Below are 25,727 nucleotides of genomic sequence, written 5' to 3' on the forward strand. Positions count from 1 at the left end.
GCACCGCCCGCCTGCACCGGCGGACCACGGGGCTTGTAAATCAATCATTGTCGACACTTCCATGATCACTGAATCATATAAATAACAACATATCATATCAATAAACACTTCCCTCTCTTTTAGTGTCGTCACTTGCATGACGTCACTCCCAGACCTTCCTGTTACAGACTCCAGGAAATATGAAGTGATGAAGATACATCGAATTCATTCATACATATTTGATAAAGCATTTCATGTATTTGACCTGAATTCATTTACTATTTATAACAGTACTCACGTACGACTTAGAGGTACTTGTACTTAAATGTGAACTCTATATATTACTTTGTACTTTCTATATTACTTTGTATCCTACATGTAAGTGAAAACTGAGTTACTGTGATTTTACAAACAAAATAAACAAACACGATGCCATATGAAGAATATTAAACGAAACAAACATTTAGATGATAATACTTCTGTCTTTTTACTCAGCAGTAGTTCTACTTTTACGACAGTAAGACACTTTATTCATGTGTCTTTATATATTTTATTTATGTATTTATATTTTATTTTATTGTCTCTCAATAAATGAATTATTCTATTATATCCTTCCATCTCATTTTATCATTTAACCAGAAAGTAAAAAATAAATGATAATACATTTCATGACGTCACACTAAAAGTTTCCTCCGTAAGACAAAGAGTGGATATTTCTGACGATCTCTGGGTTCGTGAACGCTGCAGCAGCGGCGCGCGCTCATCAGCCCTGATTAGACTCACCTGTGCGCGTGAAGGCGTCTGAACCAGAGCAGAGGACAGAGACCAGCAGAACCGTGAGGACCGTGACTACCGTGACTACCGAGACCCGCTCAGCGTACCGGGATGCAGAAAGGCCTGAAGAAGTACTTCGTCAACATGGACGAGTACCTGTGCAGTCTGGGCCTCTACCGGAAGATGGTGGCGCGAGACGCGTCCAGTCTGTTCAGAGCCGTTTCAGAACAGGTGAGCCGGACTGGAGCGGGCCTATAGGGGTCAGGGGTCAGCCTATTGGGTGTCAGAACTCAGACAATGAGGGGGCAGGGGTCAGACTCTTGGGTGTGGGGTCCGCTTTTTGGGGGTCAAGGACTATGGGGCCTGACCAGGGTTGCCAGGTCTGTGTGACAAAACCAGCCCAAAGGCCAATAAAACAAGCCCAAAAAACAAGCCCAATATCAGAACTCAAAATATGCCTGTGCCAAACCATATACACTGCTTTTAAAGTCCAACAACATTGCTATCATTTCCAAATGTATTGTAATATCTACAAAGTAACAACAAATGGTTAGTATGCCAGCATTAAAAGCAGTTTTCCCGAAACAGTTATTTCACCTAGGTCCTAAAATGGCCTTGTGTAATTAGATACAGTATATTATCATAAATAAAATATAGCTCTGTGAAGGTGTAGACCAATTCACTGACGGACAAACTAACCTGTTGCTTTGTCTTGAGGCTTTCTCGTCCCTTTTCTCTCTTCCTCCCTGCCTGGACAACATGAATGTACTGTTTTTACTTCATATGCATTTACTGTAGTTAATGTAATACCTTATTTCAACTGAAACACCTTATGTTGCTTCACTATATTTTTTATCATATACTTATAGTTCAAACAATGTACGCACTCGACAACTGGAGAACGGAGCAGCATTTCGAATGTGTTTCCCCGTTTTGCTGTGGTTTTGGAGATCACTGTGGTGCGCACGAATCTCGGTTTTGTAGTACCGACAAAAAGCTTTGGTATCATCCCCAGCCACACGTTCTATCCATTCTTTAATTCCGTTTTCACTTTCCCATTCTTTCGTATATTTCTTCCCGTATTTAGCCCACTTACCGGGTGGCATGTTTCTCCAGTGTAGCTAGCTACACTAACTACCAGACCAGAGTTGGGATCGAGCGGGTCGCGGGAGACAGAGCGGCGAGAGCTTTAGGTGCGTGTGTGCATGTGGGCGTGTCCCATGTCCATGTGTGTACGTGCTGATCTGGACTCAGTTTGGTAGGATTTGGGTAGAAATAAATTATTTCATTTAAAATATGGATTTTTATTTAAAGATATCCATGTAATTTGCATGCAAAATAGGTCTACCCGAACCAGCGGACAAGAAATTCAACCCGCGGCAACACTTCAAAAGTAGCCCAATTCCGCGGGAAAACCGCGGACCTGGCAACACTGGGCCTGACCCCACTATAGTCAAACTATAGGGGTCAGAGCAGGTCAGCCTATGGGAGGGGGGTCAGAGGACGAAACTATTGGGGTCAGAGGTCAAGTGTGTTTGTTAAAATGTGTCAGAATTGTGTGTGTGTGTAGTTGTATTACTCTCAGAACTACCATCAGAGGATCCGTCAGGACTGCGCTGACTACATGAGAGCCAACAGAAGCAACTTTGAACCGGTGAGTTGAAGGACACCAACAAGGGGTTAGCTAAGGATGCTAGTGGGGTGGTTAGTTAAGGACACTAACTAGCGGGGTGGTTAGTTAAGGATATTAGCAGGGTGGTTAGTTAAGGACACATGCTAGCAGGGAGGTTAGTTAAGGACATTAACTAGCGGGGTGGTTAGTTAAGGATACTAGCAGGGTGGTTAGTTAAGGACACTAACTAGAGGGGTGGTTAGTTAAGGATACTAACTAGAGGGGTGGTTAGTTAAGGATACTAACTAGCGGGGTGGTTAGTTAAGGATATTAGCAGGGTGGTTAGTTAAGGATACTAACTAGCAGGGTGGTTAGTTAAGGATACTAGCAGGGTGGTTAGTTAAGGACACTAACTAGCAGGGGGTAGTTAAGGATACTAGCAGGGTGGTTAGTTGCATGGTGGTTGGTTAAGGACATTAACTAGCGTGGTGGTTAGTTAAGGATACTAGCAGGGTGGTTAGCTAAGGACACTAACTTGCAGGGGGGTTAGTTAAGGATACTAGCAGGGTGGTTAATTAAGGATGCTAGTGGGGTGGTTAGTTAAGGATACTAGCAGGGAGGTTGGTTAAGGACCCTAACCGGCTAGTTCACCAGGTTGATTTCAGTCTCTTTTGTCTTTCAGTTTGTTGAAGGTTCATTTGAGAAATATCTGGAGCGCCTCGAGGACCCCAAGGTGAGATGTGACCTTTGACCTTCAGGCTGCAGTGTGTAGAGCTCCTTTGACCTTCAGGCTGCAGTGTGTAGAGCTCCTTTGACCTCCAGGCTGCAGTGTGTAGAGCTCCTTTGACCTTCAGGCTGCAGTGTGTAGAGCTCATTTGACCTTCAGGCTGCAGTGTGTAGAGCTCCTTTGACCTTCAGGCTGCAGTGTGTAGAGCTCCTTTGACCTTCAGGCTGCAGTGTGTAGAGCTCCTTTGACCTTCAGGCTGCAGTGTGTAGAGCTCCTTTGACCTTCAGGCTGCAGTGTGTAGAGCTCCTTTGACCTTCAGGCTGCAGTGTGTAGAGCCTTTGACCTTCAGGCTGCAGTGTGTAGAGCTCCTTTGACCTTCAGGCTGCAGTGTGTAGAGCTCCTTTGACCTTCAGGCTGCAGTGTGTAGAGCTCCTTTGACCTTCAGGCTGCAGTGTGTAGAGCTCCTTTGACCTTCAGGCTGCAGTGTGTAGAGCTCCTTTGACCTTCAGGCTGCAGTGTGTAGAGCTCCTTTGACCTTCAGGCTGCAGTGTGTAGAGCTCCTTTGACCTTCAGGCTGCAGTGTGTAGAGCTCCTTTGACCTTCAGGCTGCAGTGTGTAGAGCTCCTTTGACCTTCAGGCTGCAGTGTGTAGAGCTCCTTTGACCTTCAGGCTGCAGTGTGTAGAGCTCCTTTGACCTTCAGGCTGCAGTGTGTAGAGCTCCTTTGACCTTCAGGCTGCAGTGTGTAGAGCTCCTTTGACCTTCAGGCTGCAGTGTGTAGAGCTCCTTTGACCTTCAGGCTGCAGTGTGTAGAGCTCCTTTGACCTTCAGGCTGCAGTGTGTAGAGCTCCTTTGACCTTCAGGCTGCAGTGTGTAGAGCTCCTTTGACCTTCAGGCTGCAGTGTGTAGAGCTCCTTTGACCTTCAGGCTGCAGTGTGTAGAGCTCCTTTGACCTCCAGGCTGCAGTGTGTAGAGCTCCTTTGACCTTCAGGCTGCAGTGTGTAGAGCTCCTTTGACCTTCAGGCTGCAGTGTTGACCTTCAGGCTGCAGTGTAGAGCTCCTTGACCTCCAGGCTGCAGTGTAGAGCTCCTTGACCTTCAGGCTGCAGTGTGTAGAGCTCCTTGACCTTCAGGCTGCAGTGTAGATTGACCTTCAGGCTGGGTCAGGTGCAGATCAGCTCTACAGGTGAGTGACTGGATTTAATTACTGCCGCCTACAGATACTACAGGCGACTACATGCGACTACAGGCGACTACATGCGACTACAGATACTACAGGCGACTACTACATACGACTACGATACACAACTACTACTGACTACTACTACAGACTACTACAGACTACTACGACATACAACTACTACTAGACTACTACAGACTACGACATACAACTACTACAGACTACTACAGACTACTCTAGACTACTACAGACTACGACATACAACTACTACAGACTACTACAGACTACTACAGGCGACTACAGACTACTACATACGACTACAGATACTACATACTGCACATACTACATACTACAGATACTACAGACAACATACTGCAGATACTACTACAGACTACATAGTACATACTACAGAATACAGACTACATACTGCAGATACTACAGACTACAGATGCTACATACTGCAGATACTACAGATGCTACATACTGCAGATGCTACAGACTACAGATACTACAGACTACATACTGCAGATACTACTACAGACTACACAGACTACATAGTACATACTGCAGATACTACAGATACTACAGACTACACATACTACAGACTACATAGTACATACTACAGAATAAAGACTACATACTGCAGATAGTACAGACTACATACTGCAGATACAGACTAGTGCAATGTGTGTTTTGGGTGTGCAGGCATTGTTTCCTGATCTTCCGTTACCCGGGGAAACCAGCGACGGTGATCTCAGAGGAGGACTTTGTTGACAAGGTAAAGACGGTTGTTGTTGTTGTTGTTGTTTAAACCGATGCGTCACATGACCTGTGCCCCGTGTGGACAGTCATGTGTCCTCTTCTAAAGTGTCTTTGTTGCCTAGGTGACGCTGTGTTGCTCCATCAATGGTCACTACGACATTGTTTACCCCAGGACTTACCCCGTCTCTGCTGCCCTCTGCCAGTGTGAGTACTGTCACAGCCTTAAAGGGACAGTACAGCATTTCACTGTCAGGGTCACCGTGCGTGTGAGAATAAAGTGTGTGTGTGTAAATAAAGTGTGTGTGTTTAGCGCTCTTCTATGAGCTGCTCTACACTCAGGTGTTCGGGTTTGAGGAGGCGGAGCTCTGTCAGGCCATGGAGGCCTTCAGGGTCGGAGGTCGTCGCTATAGAAACAGCCCGTCAGTGTGTAGTGATGTGGACTTTGGCTACGACACACCAGAGGACCGATGTCACAGGTACATCGTCACTTCCTGTTTGCCCACCTGTCCAGTGACCCCACGCTGTACTCAGGTGTGTTGTGTTCTCCAGGGAGGAGGCGGAGTCGGGTGGAGCTGCTGACGATAAACAGCAGGTGAAGGTGAGGAGACTCTCCCGTCACATGATCAGTGATGATAGCGGTCCACCTGAGTCAACTCAGACCATCGTACAGCGTCAGTCCAGAGGAAGTTCAAGGGGAGCTGGTCTCCTCTCAGTCCTGATCCTGAGACGAGTGACTCTGACTCCATCTGCTTTAGAACGGAGACATCACAACTTTATCATCCAATCCTCAAAGCTGCATTGATCCTGACCTGGTGTTTGTATTGGTCAGCCTCCTGTAGAAGCCCCGCCCCCTGCCAGACTGTCACTTCCTTATAAGGTCATGAAGTCTCTGGATGGAGAAGCGTACCGAAACCTGGAGTTTGACGTGTGGCAGGACACCTGTAAAGGTAGGCCGCGGCGCTACTCACGGCGTGAGGAGCAGCTGAGGTACTAATGGCCTGTTCCCCCAGAGATGCAGAAGACGGACTACATGGTGTTTGCAGGGAGGCAGTACTTCCTGGGAGACAAGTGTCAGGTAACGGGGCGCCACGAGTCCAACTGCTGGTACTGCTGCTGGTACTACTTTACCAGTAGTACCACCAGCAGTACTAGTAGTCTGTGTGCAGCTCCACACTACGGTAACCATGGTAACCTGTCTCTCAGGTGCGTCTGGAGCCCAAGGGGAAGTACTACAACGCCTTCATCCAGGAAGTAGGAACCCACCCGTCTGCTGTCACGGTGTTCATCGAGGAGCTGGGAGAGAAGTAACACATGTCCTCGTGTCCTTATTCATGTCCTTGTGTCCTTATTCATGTCCACGTGTCCTTATTCATGTCCTTGTGTCCTTATTCATGTCCTTATTCATGTCCACGTGTCCTTATTCATGTCCTCGTGTCCTTATTCATGTCCTCGTGTCCTTAGTCATGTCCTCGTGTCCTTAGTCATGTCCTCGTGTCCTTATTCATGTCCTCGTGTCCTTATTCATGTCCTCGTGTCCTTAGTCATGTCCTCGTGTCCTTAGTCATGTCCTCGTGTCCTTAGTCATGTCCTCGTGTCCTTATTCATGTCCTCGTGTCCTTATTCATGTCCTCGTGTCCTTAGTCATGTCCTCGTGTCCTTAGTCATGTCCTCGTGTCCTTATTCATGTCCTCGTGTCCTCATTCATGTCCACGTGTCCTTATTCATGTCCTCGTGTCCTTATTCATGTCCTCGTGTCCTCATTCATGTCCACGTGTCCTCATTCATGTCCACGTGTCCTTATTCATGTCCTCGTGTCCTTATTCATGTCCTTTTGTCCTTATTCATGTCCTCGTGTCCTTATTCATGTCCACGTGTCCTTATTCATGTCAATGTGTCCTTATTCATGTCCACGTGTCCTTATTCATGTCCACGTGTCCTTATTCATGTCCACGTGTCCTTATTCATGTCCACGTGTCCTTATTCATGTCCATGTCCTTATTCATGTCAATGTGTCCTTATTCATGTCCTTATTCATGTCCTTATTCATGTCCTCGTGTCCTTAATCATGTCCTCGTGTCCTTATTCATGTCCACGTGTCCTTATTCATGTCCACGTGTCCTTGTCTTCATTCATGTCCACGTGTCTTCATTCATGTCTTCATTCATGTCCACGTGTCTTCATTCGTGTCTTCATTCATGTCCACGTGTCTTCATTCATGTCTGTGTCCTCATTGTCTCATGTCATATTCATGTCCATGTCTATTCATGTCCACATGTCCTTATTCATGTCAACGTGTCCTTATTCATGTCCACGTGTCCTTGTCTTCATTCATGTCTTCATTCGTGTCTGCGTGTCTTCATTCATGTCTTCATTCATGTCTACGTGTCTTCATTCATGTCTTCATTCATGTCTGTGTCCTCATTCATGTCTTTCATGTCTACGTGTCTTCATTCATGTCTTCATTCATGTCCACGTGTCTTCATTCATGTCTTCATTCATGTCTTCATTCATGTCTTCATGTCCACTGTCATCTTCCATTCATGTCTTCATGTCTACGTGTCTTCATTCATGTCTACGTGTCTTCATGTCTACGTGTCTTCATGTCTCACTGTCCTTCATGTCTACTGTCTTCATGTCACTGTCTTCATGTCCTACTGTCTTCATTCATGTCTCTACTGTCTTCAACCAGTCTTCATTCATGTCTTCATGTCCTACTGTCTCATCTGTCTGTCTTCATTCATGTCATCATTCATGTCTTCATTCATGTCTTCATTCATGTCATCATTCATGTCTTCATTCATGTCTTCATGTCCCCACGTCTCTACTGTCTTCATGTCTACTGTCTCCATGTCTACTGTCTTCATGTCTACCGTCTTCACGTCTCTACTGTCCCCACGTCTCTACTGTCTTCATGTCTACCGTCTTCACGTCTCTACTGTCTTCACGTCTACTGTCCCCACGTCTCTACTGTCTTCATGTCTACTGTCTCCATGTCTACACGTCTACTGTCTTCACGTCTCTACTGTCTTCACGTCTCTACTGTCTTCACGTCTACTGTCCCCACGTCTCTACTGTCTTCATGTCTACCGTCTTCACGTCTACTGTCTTCACGTCTACTGTCCCCACGTCTCTACTGTCTCCACGTCTACTGTCTCCATGTCTCTACTGTCTTCATGTCTACCGTCTTCACGTCTCTACTGTCTTCATGTCTACTGTCTCCACGTCTACTGTCTTCATGTCTACCGTCTTCACGTCTCTACTGTCTTCACGTCTACTGTCTTCACGTCTACTGTCTTCATGTCTCTACTGTCTTCATGTCTACCGTCTTCACGTCTCTACTGTCTTCACGTCTCTACTGTCTTCACGTCTCTACTGTCTTCATGTCTACTGTCTTCATGTCTACTGTCTTCATGTCTCTACTGTCTCCACGTCTACTGTCCCCACGTCTCTACTGTCTTCATGTCTACTGTCTCCACGTCTACTGTCTTCATGTCTACCGTCTTCACGTCTCTACTGTCTTCACGTCTCTACTGTCTTCACGTCTCTACTGTCTTCATGTCTACTGTCTCCACGTCTACTGTCTTCATGTCTACTGTCTTCACGTCTACTGTCTTCACGTCTCTACTGTCTTCACGTCTCTACTGTCTTCACGTCTACTGTCTTCACGTCTCTACTGTCTTCACGTCTACTGTCTTCATGTCTACTGTCTTCACGTCTACTGTCTTCATGTCTACTGTCTTCATGTCTACTGTCCCCACGTCTCTACTGTCTTCACGTCTACTGTCCCCACGTCTCTACTGTCTTCATGTCTACTGTCTCCACGTCTACTGTCTTCACGTCTCTACTGTCTTCATGTCTACTGTCTTCATGTCTACTGTCTTCATGTCTACTGTCTTCATGTCTACTGTCTTCACGTCTCTACTGTCTTCACGTCTACTGTCTTCATGTCTACTGTCTTCACGTCTACTGTCTCCACGTCTACTGTCTTCACGTCTCTACTGTCTTCACGTCTACTGTCTTCATGTCTACTGTCTCCACATCTACTGTCTTCATGTCTACTGTCTCCATGTCTCTACTGTCTTCATGTCTACCGTCTTCACGTCTCTACTGTCTCCATGTCTACCGTCTTCACGTCTCTACCGTCTTCACGTCTCTACTGTCTTCACGTCTACCGTCTTCACGTCTCTACCGTCTTCACGTCTCTACTGTCTCCATGTCTCTACTGTCTTCACGTCTACCGTCTTCACGTCTACTGTCTTCACGTCTACTGTCTTCATGCCTACCGTCTTCACGTCTCTACTGTCTTCATGTCTCTACTGTCTTCACGTCTACTGTCTTCACGTCTACTGTCTCCACGTCTCTACTGTCTTCATGTCTACTGTCTTCACGTCTACTGTCTTCACGTCTACTGTCTTCACGTCTACTGTCTTCACGTCTACTGTCCCCACGTCTCTACTGTCTTCATGTCTACTGTCTTCATGTCTACTGTCTTCATGTCTACTGTCTCCACGTCTACTGTCTTCATGTCTACTGTCTCCATGTCTCTACTGTCTCCATGTCTCTACCGTCTTCACGTCTCTACTGTCTTCACGTCTCTACTGTCTTCACGTCTCTACTGTCTTCACGTCGCTACTGTCTTCACGTCGCTACTGTCTTCACGTCTCTACTGTCTTCACGTCTCTACTGTCTTCACGTCTCTACTGTCTTCACGTCTCTACTGTCTCCACATCTCTACTGTCTCCACATCTCTACTGTCTTCACGTCTACTGTCTTCACGTCTACTGTCTTCATGTCTACCGTCTTCACGTCTACCGTCTTCACGTCTCTACTGTCTTCACGTCTCTACTGTCTTCACGTCTACTGTCTTCACGTCTACTGTCTTCACGTCTACTGTCTTCATGTCTACTGTCTTCACGTCTACTGTCTTCATGTCTACCGTCTACTGTCTTCACGTCTACTGTCTTCACGTCTACTGTCTTCACGTCTACCGTCTTCACGTCTACTGTCTTCACGTCTACTGTCTTCACGTCTACTGTCTTCACGTCTACTGTCTTCACGTCTACTGTCTTCACGTCTCTACTGTCTTCATGTCTACTGTCTTCATGTCTACTGTCTTCATGTCTCTACTGTCTCCATGTCTCTACTGTCTTCATGTCTACTGTCTTCAGCTCTACTGTCTTCACGTCTACTGTCTTCACGTCTACTGTCTTCACGTCTACTGTCTCCACGTCTACTGTCTTCACGTCTACTGTCTCCATGTCTCTACTGTCTTCATGTCTACCGTCTACACGTCTCTACTGTCTTCACGTCTCTACTGTCTTCATGTCTACTGTCTTCAGCTCTACTGTCTTCACGTCTACTGTCTTCACGTCTACTGTCTTCACGTCTGTCTTCACGTCTACTGTCTTCATGTCTACTGTCTCCATGTCTACCGTCTTCACGTCTACTGTCTTCACGTCTACTGTCTTCACGTCTACTGTCTTCATGTCTACCGTCTCCACGTCTACCGTCTTCACGTCTACCGTCTTCACGTCTACCGTCTTCACGTCTACTGTCTTCATGTCTACTGTCTTCACGTCTACTGTCTTCACGTCTACTGTCTTCACGTCTACTGTCTTCACGTCTACTGTCTTCACGTCTACTGTCTTCACGTCTCTACTGTCTTCACGTCTACTGTCTTCACGTCTACTGTCTTCACGTCTACTGTCTTCACGTCTACTGTCTTCACGTCTACTGTCTTCACGTCTACTGTCTTCATGTCTACTGTCCCTTCGTCTTCTCTACTGTCTCACGCTACTGTCTTCATGTCTACTGTCTTCATGTCTACTGTCTTCACGTCTACTGTCTTCACGTCTACTGTCTTCATGTCTACCGTCTTCACGTCTCTACTGTCTTCACGTCTACTGTCCCCACGTCTACTGTCTTCACGTCTACTGTCTTCATGTCTACCGTCTTCCCACTGTCTTCTACTGTCTCACGTCTACTGTCTTCATGTCTACTGTCTCCACGTCTCTACTGTCTTCACGTCTACTGTCTTCATCTGTCTCTACTGTCTTCATGTTCTGTCTTCACGTCTACTGTCTTCACGTCTCTACTGTCTTCACGTCTCTACTGTCTTCATGTCTACTGTCTTCACGTCTCTACTGTCTTCACGTCTCTACTGTCTTCACGTCTACTGTCTTCACGTCTACTGTCTTCACGTCTGTCTTCACGTCTCTACTGTCTCCATGTCTACTGTCTTCACGTCTACTGTCTTCACGTCTACCGTCTTCACGTCTACTGTCTTCACGTCTACTGTCTTCATGTCTACCGTCTTCACGTCTCTACTGTCTTCATGTCTCTACTGTTCACGTCTACTGTCTTCATGTCTACTGTCTTCACGTCTACTGTCTTCACGTCTACTGTCTTCACGTCTCTACTGTCTTCACGTCTCTACTGTCTTCACGTCTACTGTCTTCATGTCTACTGTCTTCATGTCTACTGTCCCCACGTCTCTACTGTCTTCATGTCTACTGTCTCCACGTCTACTGTCTCCATGTCTCTACTGTCTTCATGTCTACTGTCTTCACGTCTCTACTGTCTCCATGTCTCTACTGTCTTCATGTCTACCGTCTTCACGTCTACTGTCTTCACGTCTCTACTGTCTTCACGTCTCTACTGTCTTCACGTCTCTACTGTCTTCACGTCTCTACTGTCTTCACGTCTCTACTGTCTTCACGTCTACTGTCTTCATGTCTACCGTCTTCACGTCTACCGTCTTCACGTCTCTACTGTCTTCACGTCTACTGTCTTCACGTCTACTGTCCCCACGTCTACTGTCTTCACGTCTACTGTCTTCATGTCTACCGTCTTCACGTCTACCGTCTACTGTCTTCACGTCTACTGTCTTCATGTCTACCGTCTTCACGTCTCTACTGTCTTCACGTCTACTGTCTTCATGTCTACCGTCTTCACGTCTCTACTGTCTTCACGTCTCCATGTCTCTACTGTCTTCACGTCTCTACTGTCTCCACGTCTCTACTGTCTTCATGTCTACTGTCTTCATGTCTACTGTCTTCACGTCTACTGTCTTCACGTCTACTGTCTTCATGTCTACTGTCTTCACGTCTCTACTGTCTTCATGTCTACTGTCTTAACGTCTACTGTCTCCACCGTCTACTGTCTCCACGTCTCTACTGTCTTCACGTCTACTGTCTTCATGTCTACTATCTTCACGTCTCTACTGTCTTCATGTCTACTGTCTCCATGTCTCTACTGTCTTCATGTCTACTGTCTTCACGTCTCTGTCTTCACGTCTACTGTCTCCACGTCTACACTGTCTTCACGTCTCTACTGTCTTCATGTCTACTGTCTCCACGTCTACTGTCTTCACGTCTCTACTGTCTTGTCTCTTCTGCCAGACTCAGACTCTCGTGGTCAGCGACATCATCACCGCCATCGGTACTTCAGGAAGTCTCGTGGCAGCAGCGGAATGAAGGGGGCGGAGCTTCTGATGCCGCCGCAGTCCTATGGAGGCCCGCCTCCCTCTGCCCTGCCCCCTCGCTTCCAGCCAGCAGGCCCCCCCCGCCCCCCCCCACCCCTGTCCCCAGGAGCCATGACCTTTGACCCCTACGCCCCCCCACACCACCACCCAGCCAGACCTCCTCGCTACGGAGCCTCCAGGTAAGACTCGAGCACCAGTTGTTCACCTGAAGGTCAGGAACATGTCTGAGCCACTCGTGTGTGTGTGTGTGTGTGTGTGATTCTGGTCAGAAGCTCCACCCGTTTCCTGAACCGTCACCTGATTGGTCCTCAGTTGACCTATTACCACCCTGGAAGGAGATATTACCACGACTACGAGAGCTATGCCTTCAGGTCACGGTAAACGACACACGGCGGGGCGCGGGGCGGCGGCCGGGGGGCGTGGCGGCGTTGTTAACGCCGTGTTTGTCCAGGCGCAGTCGTCGGCAGTTGGCGACGACTCTGAACAAAGACGGTCAGTACGGTTTCCCCACGGACGCCGAGGAGGAGCCGGCGGACCTGGACGCCACCATCACCTTTTACCAGCTGGACGACGCGGACGGCGTCTTCCCCCCGCTGGCGGTGAGACGTCGCCGGGAACCACGGGGACCACAGGGATGTACCTGGGGACTGATGTATGTCATGTGGCTCCTCCCTCAGGGCCCGGCTGGGGCTCCGCCTTCCTCCATGGGAGCCCCGCCCCCTCCGCCTGGCTCCTCCTACAGGGTTCAAAGAGGCTCGGGGCCCCTCCCCCCTGCACCTCCACCTAGGAGCACCCCCGTGTGTTCATCAGAGGACGACCAGGAGGACGCCAGCACCGTGGAGGACCAGGGTAAGACCACTGAAACGCCACTGAAGCCTTTTATTGTGAAAGCTTCAGCAGGAAGTCATATTAATCTGCTTCCTGTGTGTTTGTCAGCTGAGTACACGGAGGACTACATCTACATCTCTCAGGGTAAGTCCTGGACCTGAAGGTCTCAGACCACAGGAAGTGATGCCACCTGAATGTGTTCCAGATCAGAACTACCAGACCTCAGGTGTTTACACCGCTGCTGAGCCCGCCTCCAGCCAGGTAACACACCTGACCTCACACCTGACCTCACACCTGACCTCACACCTGACCTCACACCTGACCTCACACTTGACCTCACACTTGACCTCACACTTGACCTCACACTTGACCTCACACTTGACCTCACACCTGACCTCACACTTGACCTCACACTTGACCTCACACTTGACCTCACACCTGACCTCACACCTGACCTCACACCTGACCTCACACCTGACCTCACACTTGACCTCACACCTGAGTGTCTCACTCTTCTCACTATATAATTATATATTGTATGAAGAGCGAGACACTCGGAGAGAAAATATTGTTTCTCTTATTTTGAAAGGACGACCAGGAAAGAGCTGAGTCTCCACCGAGACCAGAGATGAACTACAGCTACGCACAACAGGTACACACTGTGTACACACACTGTGTGCACACTGCGTACACACAACACACACTCTTTGAAGTCTTGAAGCTTTGACTCCTTAAATCTTGAAGTGAACGTCCTGATTGGCTGTCTGTGTTTCAGGTGGTGAAGCCTTTAGTCATCTGCTCTTCACCCTCCTCTTCCTCCTCCTCGCCCTCTTCTCCGTCACGTGTACCTGCCACTGCACACCTGCCGGCAGCCACACAGACACGCTCAGGTACCCACACTCACATGCACTCGGGTACACACACACACACACACACACACATGCACGCGATGTGCAATCTAAAATGTTTTCTGATTTAGTTGCCATGGCGATTACAGCCACTTCCCCCTGGTTGGTTAATGAGTTGGGTGAGCCCCTCTGCACCATGGTGGCTCCGCCCCCTTACTCCTATGACCTCAACGGCAGCGATCTACCTCGAGGTCAGAGGTCAACCCACAACGCAGCATGTCACTTCCTGCTGCAGCTTCTCAGTGTGTGTGTGTGTGTGTGTGTGTGTGTGTGTGTAGACTGCAGGGTCCTCCAGTATTACTTCAACTTAGGAGTCCAGGTAAGAGAAGAGCTAACGTTGCCCCCCCCCTAATGATGCTACATGACTTACAGTAAGCCCCTCCCCCCCAGTGGTACCATCAGAGCTGCTGGCAGCAGCAGCAGGCGTACCCCCCCGCCTCCTCGCCGGAGGCCTCCTACCAGCACTACACCCCCTACCTGAACCAGGAGCCCCTACATGGTAAGACTACTCTGCCTCTGATTGGCTGCTGGGTGAAAGAGTTGTGACCAACTACGACTGTGACCACGTGGGAAGACCGCCACAATAAGAGCCCTATGACCACTTAGAGAAGACCGCCACAATAAGAGCCCTATGACCACTTAGAGAAGACCGCCACAATAAGAGCCCTATGACCACTTAGAGAAGACCGCCACAATAAGAGCCCTATGACCACTTAGAGAAGACCGCCACAATAAGAGCCCGATGACCACTAAGAGAAGACCGCCACAATAAGAGCCCTATGACCACTTTGAGAAGACCGCCACAATAAGAGCCCTATGACCACTTAGAGAAGACCGCCACAATAAGAGCCATATAACCACTTAGAGAAGACCGCCACAATAAGAGCCATATGACCACTTAGAGAAGACCGCCACAATAAGAGCCCTATGACCACTTAGAGAAGACCGCCACAATAAGAGCCCTATGACCACTTAGAGAAGACCGCCACAATAAGAGCCCTATGACCACTTAGAGAAGACCGCCACAATAAGAGCCCTATAACCACTTAGAGAAGACCACCACAATAAGAGCCCTATGACCACTCAGAGAAGACCGCCACAATAAGGGGGCGGTTCCTAAAGCAATTGAAATGGTCAATAAAACGTGGTTTCTGGTCTTCTGCCCCCAGCTGGCCCTCCTTTGTACCCTGAGACAACGCGAGGCCTCTATCAGCCCTCCTCCTACTACCCAGAATCCACCAGGGCAGGAGACGGACAGACAGACGGCCACGGCGGCGGTCAGTACATTCTGGGTTCACCGGTCCAGGGCCACCGTGGGTTTGATGCCACCTTCGTCTCCGGTCTTCTGTTAACATTTATATAGATATCTGAAACATGCTGCCGACAGTACCCACAATGCACCTCTCCCCGCATCGTTGGAGACGAGCTGCTTCTCGGCCGGAAAGGGAACCAGACTAGTCAGACGGTTACTTCCTGTTTATTCTTTAAACTGGTAGATCTGTAGGCTACTTGTAGTTTTCATTCCCGATTGTAGATTTATGTTCATGTCGAAATGTGCGTTTGGTTATTATTTTGTCTGCGAAACAATTTGCTGCTCATTGTTCTAACTTTATTATTATCAATCCCACCAGATATGTTTTTAGATGAAACCTTCATTCACAACATGAAACTATTACACAATCAAGCGTTAAATATTCCAATTACACAGAAAAGAGCCAATCATCTCTTTGATCTGGTGACAGCAGGCGTTTCCCATCATGCATTGGGCCGCCTCGATCCACGTGTTCATGAAGTCAGCAAGTACCCAGCATGCATTGTGGTCAGGGTCCTCTCTGACTCGAGTGACATCACTGGAGGTTCATACTTCTTCTGTATCCTCTAATGTGATCTGTTCTGTATCCTCCATCAGGCCCCGCCCCCTTGGGGGAAGGCCCCTCCTCCTCGCAGAGCCCCTCCTCCTCTGCGCTCCTGTACCCAGATCAAACGACCCTCCCCTCTCCATCGCTGCTGCACCTGCCGTACGAAGCTCCGCCTCCTGCCACATACTTGCCCTCGGCCCCCCCCCCTCACCCCGCTCATCTGACCCACCACTCCTACCACGCCTGCCTCCCCCCCTCCACCCACTGGGGGTCGCTGCAGGCCGGGGGCCACGCCACGCGGGTCTACTGCCCCGCCCCCAACCCCACCCACGTGGTGGGTTACATCACAACACCCCACCACACGGCCACCCACTACATCTCCCCCCCGGTCTAACGCGCCTCTCATTAGCTCGTGGCTAACGAACCCTTTGTGTGTCAATGAGCCGTGCTAGCAGCTAACCTGTCAAAATAATACATTTGAGAAAAGTAAACATTTTAATGTTCTAAAAAAGTTCCTGTGTAGCGGCGTTGGCACCACTTCCTGTTCAAAAGGTCATTGGTTTAGTTTGTTGAAGTGGCTATACGATGTCAGTTTAATTTGTCTTTGTAACGCCCACCAGCCAATCAGAGAAGGGGGCGTGGCCAGTCCCTGTTTATTGATGGGATCTCTCTGTGTTGAATAAAGTTTGTTTCACCAGCTGATGATGATGCTTCTGTTGGGTCACATGACCTTGTGTCGTCATGGTAACAGCTCAGCGGGGATCTCCACAGTCCAGAGGTCGCGACCCCCCCGGGCCCTCAGCGGCTCTTTGAGCCAGCGAGGGTTCGACAGGTAAGTCAAGTGTTTTTCCTGCAGACCAATCAGAACAGCTGACTGCTCCAGGTGCTGTAGCTCCTCCCCCTGCAGGGAGGCGGGGCACAGCCAGGTCACACCCACATCCACGAGTCCAGCCACCACACCACGGCCAAAGCGCTCCCCGGAGTCCTGCAGCGCTCGGATCTGGACCCGGTTCATCCCCAGAGGCCCGCTCAGCACCGCCCTCCAGGCCTCCTCCTCCCAGTCCTGCCAGGCGACGTGGACCCCCAGGGTCTGGCTCTCCAGGGGGGCCAGCAGGGGCCTCCACCGGCTCTCCACCGTCTTCACCCCGTTGAGAACCAGGCCGGCGTACGGCTGCCGGAACGACAGGCACCGCACCGGCACCGACATGCTGCGAAACAAGCGCCCCTCTGGAGGACTGGACACAAAGGGGTTCCATGTTACGAGTCATGCAGCCGTTACGTCATCATCGTCCTCCGTCAGATGTGTAAATACACGATGAATAATCGCACATGATTTTAGATTCAACCTGAAAGCGTGAGGACGACGCAGCACACATGTTTACACGTGGCGTCAGAGCTGAGCGAGCAGCGCTCATCCAGGAGTGTGTGTGTATAAAATATGACGTCACCCCGTTAACTGTCTAAAGATGAATTTTATTAAATGAGTTAACTCGCCTCTTCTTCTCTTGTTCCCGCTGCTCTCTCTCACTTCCGCTCCGAGCGCGTTTCTTCTTCTACACGTGAAATGTGTGCAGCTCCGCATCGCTGCTGCCGCCTCCCACAGGGCGGCAGGTTACCATGGTTACACACATTGACCCTCTTCCGGTCACGTGCACGTCATGAAGCTTCACTGAGGCTGTGTCTACTACCGCGCACTTAACGAAGTACACTGCAATTCAGTGCACTGCATTGCAGAGTACTGCGTCGCTGAGTCTGTCTCAAATGGAACACTTACGTTCACCACTTGGCGGAAGTGACGGACGCAAATCTGTTCACGGCACCCGCGAAATTAAGCCGGGAGTGACGTATGCAAATCTGCTTGCGACACCCTAACCCTTAAACTGACAAAATGAATGCACTTCTTGCCCTCTTGTTGTCCCTTGTTTACCTTTCTCCACCCCATGTGGAAACTGAGATACCTCCACCATCGCGGCAGGAGCCTCCGCCTTCTGGCTGAAGTCGAGATGGTAAATGTAAGTTTAATTGTGATTTTGCCTTACCTTCACAGCATAGCTTCATGTAGTAGTTGCAATTAAATTCTCCTCGCTAGGTATGCTAAATTCTCAATTATCTTTGTCAGAAGTAGCCTTCTTCTTTGCAATCCACAGACACACCATATGGAAATAAAACATGACAAATCTGTACATGTTTGTCCCTAGATTACAATTAGTTTTAAGAATTATCCACTGAAATGATAGGCATCATCTGCTTGAATTCACACAGTAATAGGCCTACTTTGACTGACTGTACTTTTATACACATCTCTGTTGTAGTAAAGTTTACCCTGATACAGGAATCAATGAGCAATTGAACACACAGGCATATTAATTTGTTGTTACAAACATGCATCAATTCTAATATAAATCAGAAAACGCAATAAAAGACTACAAAACCTCAATGACAACATTTTATTGATAAAATGACTTACATATTAATATAATCTTCCCTTCCCCTCCCCACACTCTACAGCAGCCACCCAGTCCCAGGCGGCGCTGCCGTATCAATGCTGCAATGCCACTGCTGGCGTTGTGTTGTGATGGCCACAGTGACATGAGGGTGGACTTCAGGCTCACCGAGTCATTCAACGCCCTCATGGCTGTGCTGGGCACTGACTGAGCACGGTTGGGGCCCCGAGATCTCCGTCTAGTTTTTATTTTTGGCTTGCCAGCGCCACCTCCTATCGGGTGGTGGCCAGGGCCTCGACAGGCCCCGGGCTCAGTGCATGATGCCAGGGTCCTGAATAACAGCCCCATCTTCTATGAGCAGTCATCCCCTCCACCAGGATACTGTATCCTTGGGGATGGTGGCTCCCCTGCCTGTCCCAACCCATCTGCCTCATGACCCCTTCAGGCAGCCTGTCCACCTCAAGCTACAACTGCTGCCTGTCAAAGGCGAGGTGTGTTGTGGAAGGTCCTTCAGATAGCTCCAAGCTGATGGCGGTCCATCTTCTTAAAGGCCCTGGAGGTGGATGTGAGGTGCCAGAGGTCATTGGAGCCAGATGCAGATGTCGGGAGGGCAGCAGAGGACCAGCACCAGCACCTCCAGGAAACGTCTCTGGGGCAGGAAACAGAAAGAGGATAGCCATTCAGTGCTCTGTCCCAGACCACGATTACATTTAAATTAATACATACACGACATTAAAAAAACAACACAACGATGATTGAAAGCTACAATTATTTCTAGAAGGACAAGCTTAGATAGCTATCGTAACGGTATTAATTATCGGGCGGCGTGTGGGCAACGCCTTCGGTGTCATGTTAACCCGTTATTAAACTGAGCATATCCATTGTTAATCCATTATTAAAGTTGCTATTTCGATTGGTTAACAGAACAGCCGTTGTTTAACACTGTCCGATGACTGACATAGCTATCTGTCGGCCGGACTTGCCGCTGAGCCGCCACCTGCCCGGCTCGTCAAAAGTGTCCGATAAAGTGCACCTTCGGACTGGCGGGTGGTGGATTACCCAGCTAGCTTATCATAACTGCCATGCAGATCCAATGGCATCTAATGCTACCTAGGTATGCTCACTAATCTGAGAATGGCATGTTAGTAGTACGTAATACCAGTACAATGTGTAATTACCGCTGATACTTACATTTACGGTCTGTAGCTCGTGGTCTACCGCTTGTGCTGTCCGCCATTGTTTTAGAAATTAAATGAAGAGCTGGCGAAGGGCTCCTCCTCTTCGTTCGTAGCCAAGATGGCGGGTTTAGGCGGTAGTGTCCATCGTTTTACACGACATGTTTTGCCCGTTTGCAGTGCACCATCCGGGTACTTTCAGTGCACTGAATTCTGCTGGATTTTTCAGTGGCGCACTTCGAACACTGAAAGTCAGTGCTCCAAGTGCTCAAGTGCGCGGTAGTAGACACAGCCTGAGACATAAAGGTTTCTCTTTGGAAGACGGACTTCTTTCAGTTGTTTAATAATTAATTAGTTATTTTTTCCACCAGCCAGAGCAGTAACCCACATGACGTCACTGACATGTTCCCCAGCCTCACGCGCTGCTTCCTGTCAGACAGGAAGTCTTTTTTATTTAAGTGTGCACAATACTACATTTACACATAGGCTGTGTCTACTACCGCACACTTTACGAAGTACACTGCAATGCAGTGCACTGTATTGCAGTGCACTGCATTGCAGTGTACTGCAATACAGTGCACTGCAATACAGTGCACTGTATTGCAGTGCACTGTATTGCAGAGTACTGCGTCGCTGATGAGTCTGTCTCAAATGGAACACTTACGTTCACCACTTGGCGGAAGTGACGGACGCAAATCTGTTCACGGCACCCGCGAAATTAAGCCGGGAGTGACGTATGCAAAGCTGCTTGCGATACCCAAACCCTTAAACTGACAAAATGAATGCACTTCTTGCCCTCTTGTTGTCCCTTGTTTACCTTTCTCCACCCCATGTGGAAACTGCGATACCTCCACAATCGCGGCAGGAGCCTCCGCCTTCTGGCTGAAGTCGAGATGGTATATGTAAGTTTAATTGTGATTTTGCCTTACCTTCACAGCATAGCTTCATGTAGTAGTTGCAATTAAATTCTCCTAGCTAGGTATGCTAAATTCTCAATTATCTTGTCAGAAGTAGCCTTCTTCTTTGCAATCCACATACACACCATATGGAAATAAAACATGACAACTCTGTACATGTTTGTCCCTAGATTCCAATTACTTTTAAGAATTATCCACTGAAATGATAGGCATCATCTGCTTGAATTCACACAGTAATAGGCCTACTTTGACTGACTGTACTTTTATACACATCTCTGTTGTAGTGAAGTTCACCCTGATACAGGAATCAATGAGCAATTGAACACACAGGCATATTAATTATTGTTACAAACATGCATCAATTCTAATATAAATCAGAAAACGCAATAAAAAACTACAAAACCTCAATGACAACATTTTATTGATAAAAAGACGCATATTAATATAATCTTCCTTCCCTGCCCGCCCGCCCGTCTAGCTGGTCGGCAGCCTTCAGCAGAGTGGTGGGGGCTATTGATGGCTGCCACGTCAGAGTGAAGCCCCCAGCGGAGGATGCTGCCTGCTATTTTAACAGGAAGCTTTTCATTCCATCCAGCTGCAGGCCATCTGTGATGATAAGTGCAAATTCATAGATGTGTGTGTGGGCTACCCAGGCTCAGAGCATTATGCCAGGGTCCTGAATAACAGCCCCATCTTCTATGAGCAGTCATCCCCTCCACCAGGATACTGTATCCTTGGGGATGGTGGCTCCCCCTGCTTGTCCCAACCCATCTGCCTCATGACCCCCTTCAGGCAGCCTGTCCACAACCACCTCCAAGCTACAACTGCTGCCTGTCAAAGGTGTGTTGTGGAGAGGTCCTTCGGGATACTGAAGACGCGATGGCGGTCCATCTTCTTAAAGGCCCTGGAGGTGGATGTGAGGTGCCAGAGGTCATTGGAGCCAGATGTCGGGAGGGCAGCAGAGGACCAGCACCAGCACCTCCAGGAAACGTCTCTGGGCAGGAAACAGAAAGAGGATAGCCATTCAGTGCTCTGTCCCAGACCACGATTACATTTAAATTAATACATACACGACATTAAAAAAACAACACACAACGATGATTGAAAGCTACAATTATTTCTAGAAGGACAAGCTTAGATAGCTATCGTAACGGTATTAATTATCGGGCGGCGTGTGGGCAAACGCTCGCGGTGTCATGTTAACCCGTTATTAAACTGAGCATATCCATTGTTAATCCATTATTAAAGTTGCTATTTCGATTGGTTAACAGAACAGCCGTTGTTTAACACTGTCCGATGACTGACATAGCTATCTGTCGTCGGACTTGCCGCTGGAGCCCGCCACCTGCCCCGGCTCGTCAAAAGTGTCCGATAAAAGTGCACCTTCGTCGGACTGGCAAGAGGACCGGGTGGTGGATTACCCAGCTAGCTTATCATCACTGCCATGCAGATCCAATGGCATCTCATGCTACCTAGGTATGCTAACTGTCGGTATATATCATATACATCGTTAACTCCACCAAATACTCATGTCTTTAATACCAGTACAATGTGTAAATACCGCTGATACTTACATTTACGGTCTGTAGCTTCGTGGTCTACCGCTTGTGCTGTCCGCCATTGTTTTAGAAATAAAATGAAGAGCTGGCGAAAGGGCTCCTCCTCTTCCGCCACGTCACCAAGATGGCGGCCGTTTAGGGCGAGTAGTGTCCATCGTTTTACACGACATTTTTTGCCCGTTTGCAGAGAACCATCCGGGTACTTTCAGTGCACTGAATTCTGCTGGTTTTTTCAGTGGCGCACTTCGAACACTGAAAGTCAGTGCTCCAAGTGCTCAAGTGTGCGGTAGTAGACACAGCCATAGTTGTTCTGCAGCGACTGAAAAATATGTTCAAATAATTTGGGTTATTGGTCCCAAAAAAAGTTCAATGAAGACTTAATCTCTATAACTCTTATTGAGGTATGTATATATACGTATATGTATGTATATACATATATTTATATATGTATGTATATATACACTACCGTTCAAAAGTTTGGGATCACCCAGACGATTTCGTGTTTTCCATGAAAACTCACACTTTTATTTATCAAATGAGTTGCAAAATGTAGAGAAAATATAGTCAAGACATTGACAAGGTTAGAAATAATGATTTGTATTTGAAGTATTACTTTTTTTCTTCAAACTTTGCTTTCGTCAAAGAATGCTCCTTTTGCAGCAATTCCAGCATTGCAGACCTTTGGCATTCTAGCTGTTAATTTGTTGAGGTAATCTGTTGAAATGTCACCCCACGCTTCCTGAAGCACCTCCACCAGTTGGATTGGCTTGATGGGCACTTCTTGAGGACCATACGGTCAAGCTGCTCCCACAACAGCTCAATGGTTGAGATCTGGTGACTGGCCACTCCATTACAGACAGCAAGCTGCCTGCTTCTTCCCTCAAGAGTTCTTCACAATGTGGAGGTGTGCTTTGGGTCATTGTCCTGTTGGAGGAGGACATTGGCTCCAATCAAGCGCTGCCCACAGGGTATGGCATGGCGTTGCCAAATGGAGTGATAGCCTTCCTTATTTAAAATCCCTTTTACCTGGTATCTCCCACTTTACCAACACCAAAGCAGCCCCAGACCATCACATGACCTCCACCATGCTTGACAGATGGTGTCAGGCACTCTTCCAGCATCTTTTCACCTGTTCTGCGTCTCACAAATGTTCTTCTGTGTGATCCAAACACCTCAAACTTGGATTCATCTGTCCAGAACACCTTTTTCCAATCTTCCTCTGTCCAATGCCTGTGTTCTTTTGCCCATACCAATCTTTTCTTTTTATTGGCCAGTCTCAGATATGGCTTTTCTTTGCCACTCTGCCTAGAAGGCCAGCATCCGAGTCGCCTCTTCACGGTTGGCGTTGACACTGGCGTTTTGCGGTACCATTTAAAGAAGCTGCCAGTTGAGGACCTGTGAGTCTCTTTCTCAAACTAGAGACTCTAATGTACTTGTCTTCTTGCTGAGTTGTGCACCGGGCCTGCCACTTCTCTTTCTGCTCTGGTTAGAGCCCGTTGGTGCTGTTCTCTGAAGGGAGTAGTACACACCGCTGGAGGACATTTTCAGTTTCTTTGCAATTTCTCGCATGGAATAGCCTTCATTTCTAAGAACAAGAATAGACTGGCGAGTTTCACAGGAAACTTCTTTTTTTCTGGCCATTTTGAGAGTCTTATCGAACCCACAAATGTGATGCTCCAGATAATCAACTAGCTCAAAGGAAGGCCAGTTTTATAGCTTCTCTCATCAGCATAACTGTTTTCAGCTGTGCTAACATAATTGCACAAGGGTTTTCAAGGGTTTTCTAATCAGACATTAGTCTTCTAAGGCGATTATAACACAATGTACCATTAGAACACTGGAGTGATAGTTGATGGAAATGGGCCTCTATACACCTATGGAGATATTTCATTAGAAACCAGACGTTTCCACCTAGAATAGTCATTTACCACATTAACAATGTATAGAGGTATTTCTGATTCATTTAATTATCTTCATTGAAAAAACAATGCTTTTTGAAAAATAAGGACATTTCTGAGTGATCCCAAACTTTTGAACGGTGTGTATATATATATATATATAATATATACGTATATATATATATATATATTAGTGCTGTGAAAATAACGCGTTAACTCAGTTAATTCAATTACAGGTTTAACGGTTTAAAAAAAACCGCATGCATGCAGAATGAGCTTCCAATCCGTCTGTTGTTGGTCGTCGGGATGAAACAAAGTCACTTGCTGAGCTTCAATGCCACACTTCAATCTGAACTCTGTCCGCTCTCATGCAGACGGTCTGTTCATCGGTAATGTAATCTCAACCGACTTCCGCGGTTCACCTCCGGAAACCTTTATTACTTTTTTTCTCCTAGATCAGGGTCTCAACACGTGGATCGCGACCTGCCAGTCGATCGCGGCGTAGTGTCGGTAGATCGCATGACATTAAAGATTGGCCGCCCCTGACATGTTCTCTAGACACGTCTTTGTTCTTTTATTAAACTAAACGTCTGTTGCTGATCGTATCTCCACAGCATCATGTCATCTCTGTCTCTTCGTTGCGTTAACACTTATCGATCTCTCCGGCGCCACAGAGCTCCGTCGGCGCCGGGACCGAGCAAAACAAAGTCACTTGTCAATCTGTCCCGTGTCCGGGCGGTGAGGTTTCAGCTTTGCAGCGGTGTCCCGCCGTCCCTTTCATCACGGCCCAGTTCATGAAGAAAACCCACACAGTCAGTTTGCCTCAGCAGCTGAGGAAGACTAGAGGCCTTTAGATGTATCATGGTGGAGTTAATGGTTGACAAACAAGAGAAAAATGCTCTGTTTAAGCCTCCTGTTACCTTTACATTTACTAACATATTTTACCCTCGGGGTCAATTTGACCCCAGCAATTAAAACCTCCAGAAAATTATTAGAATTAATATTGCTTCCCAAGTTTAAGTGTGAGGTACTTTATGTTTGTTTGTTGACTACCTAAATAGCCCTTTAAATAAATAAAAAAGTTGATATTTCTGATATGTTTGACACAGTGAAAAACAGCCTGGGGTCAAATTGACCCCAAAGAATACCGGCATTAAACATTGAATGGGGTCAAATTGACCCCAAAAGGTAACAGGAGGGTTAAACATTCTGTTTAGGATGAAGATGTATTAATGTTCCATATGGAAGAAAACTGCTAAATAACTGCTGAGTTGCAGCACCATTGTATAGAAGAATGTATAGATGTATATATCCGTCTTTTGTCATAAATCTCTATGTTCTCACAAAATATACCGAGAATATCGGTAATATGTGATTAATCATGATTAATCCACAAAAACCTGTGATTAACCCGATTAAAATTTTTATTCGTTTCACAGCCCTAATATATATCCTTACTCTATCTCTAAGGCTCCGAGAGGAACCTCTCTGGAGTTGGTCAGATCCGGTTCAGAGACTCTGACTTGTGGTGCGTTTCCTCCTGACCTGTATGTGTCGCTGTTCCACCGACCGGAAGCAGAGCGCGTCACGTGCACGCTACGTCATCAGCGCTCCCCGCTCTTTCT

At 47.7% G+C, this 25,727-nt stretch overlaps 2 protein-coding genes and 1 long non-coding RNA gene across 3 annotated transcripts; 1 reads left to right on the forward strand and 2 right to left on the reverse strand.

Annotated features, from left to right (window-relative positions):
* The first annotated feature begins 846 nt into the window (after nt 1-846).
* Nucleotides 847-16,520, forward strand: alg13 (ALG13 UDP-N-acetylglucosaminyltransferase subunit). The gene is made up of 23 exons (XM_056410891.1): nt 847-984; nt 2,324-2,407; nt 3,048-3,098; nt 4,925-5,047; nt 5,154-5,235; nt 5,342-5,507; nt 5,581-5,629; nt 5,861-5,978; nt 6,042-6,106; nt 6,235-6,337; nt 12,432-12,693; nt 12,784-12,891; nt 12,966-13,113; nt 13,192-13,363; nt 13,451-13,486; nt 13,548-13,603; nt 13,932-13,994; nt 14,118-14,232; nt 14,322-14,441; nt 14,529-14,569; nt 14,641-14,749; nt 15,420-15,527; nt 16,160-16,520. Exons 1-23 carry the CDS (start codon nt 865-867, stop codon nt 16,501-16,503), a joined length of 2,643 nt encoding a protein of 880 aa, XP_056266866.1. The 5' UTR covers nt 847-864; the 3' UTR covers nt 16,504-16,520.
* Nucleotides 16,521-16,591: 71 nt separating this feature from the next.
* On the reverse strand, nt 16,592-17,597 carry zgc:110222 (uncharacterized protein LOC550336 homolog). The gene has a single exon (XM_056410893.1). The coding sequence runs from the start codon at nt 17,314-17,316 to the stop codon at nt 16,849-16,851; it is 468 nt and encodes a 155-aa protein (XP_056266868.1). The 5' UTR covers nt 17,317-17,597; the 3' UTR covers nt 16,592-16,848.
* A 1,228-nt stretch (nt 17,598-18,825) lies between these two features.
* On the reverse strand, nt 18,826-22,328 carry LOC130191233 (uncharacterized). The gene is made up of 3 exons (XR_008831139.1): nt 22,220-22,328; nt 21,457-21,639; nt 18,826-19,011 (listed from the first exon to the last, which is right to left on the reverse strand). It is a non-coding gene; the product is annotated as an uncharacterized LOC130191233 (long non-coding RNA).
* Nucleotides 22,329-25,727: the final 3,399 nt, after the last annotated feature.

Source organism: Pseudoliparis swirei, unplaced genomic scaffold, assembly GCF_029220125.1.
Source record: "Pseudoliparis swirei isolate HS2019 ecotype Mariana Trench unplaced genomic scaffold, NWPU_hadal_v1 hadal_29, whole genome shotgun sequence".
NCBI lineage: Eukaryota > Metazoa > Chordata > Actinopteri > Perciformes > Liparidae > Pseudoliparis > Pseudoliparis swirei.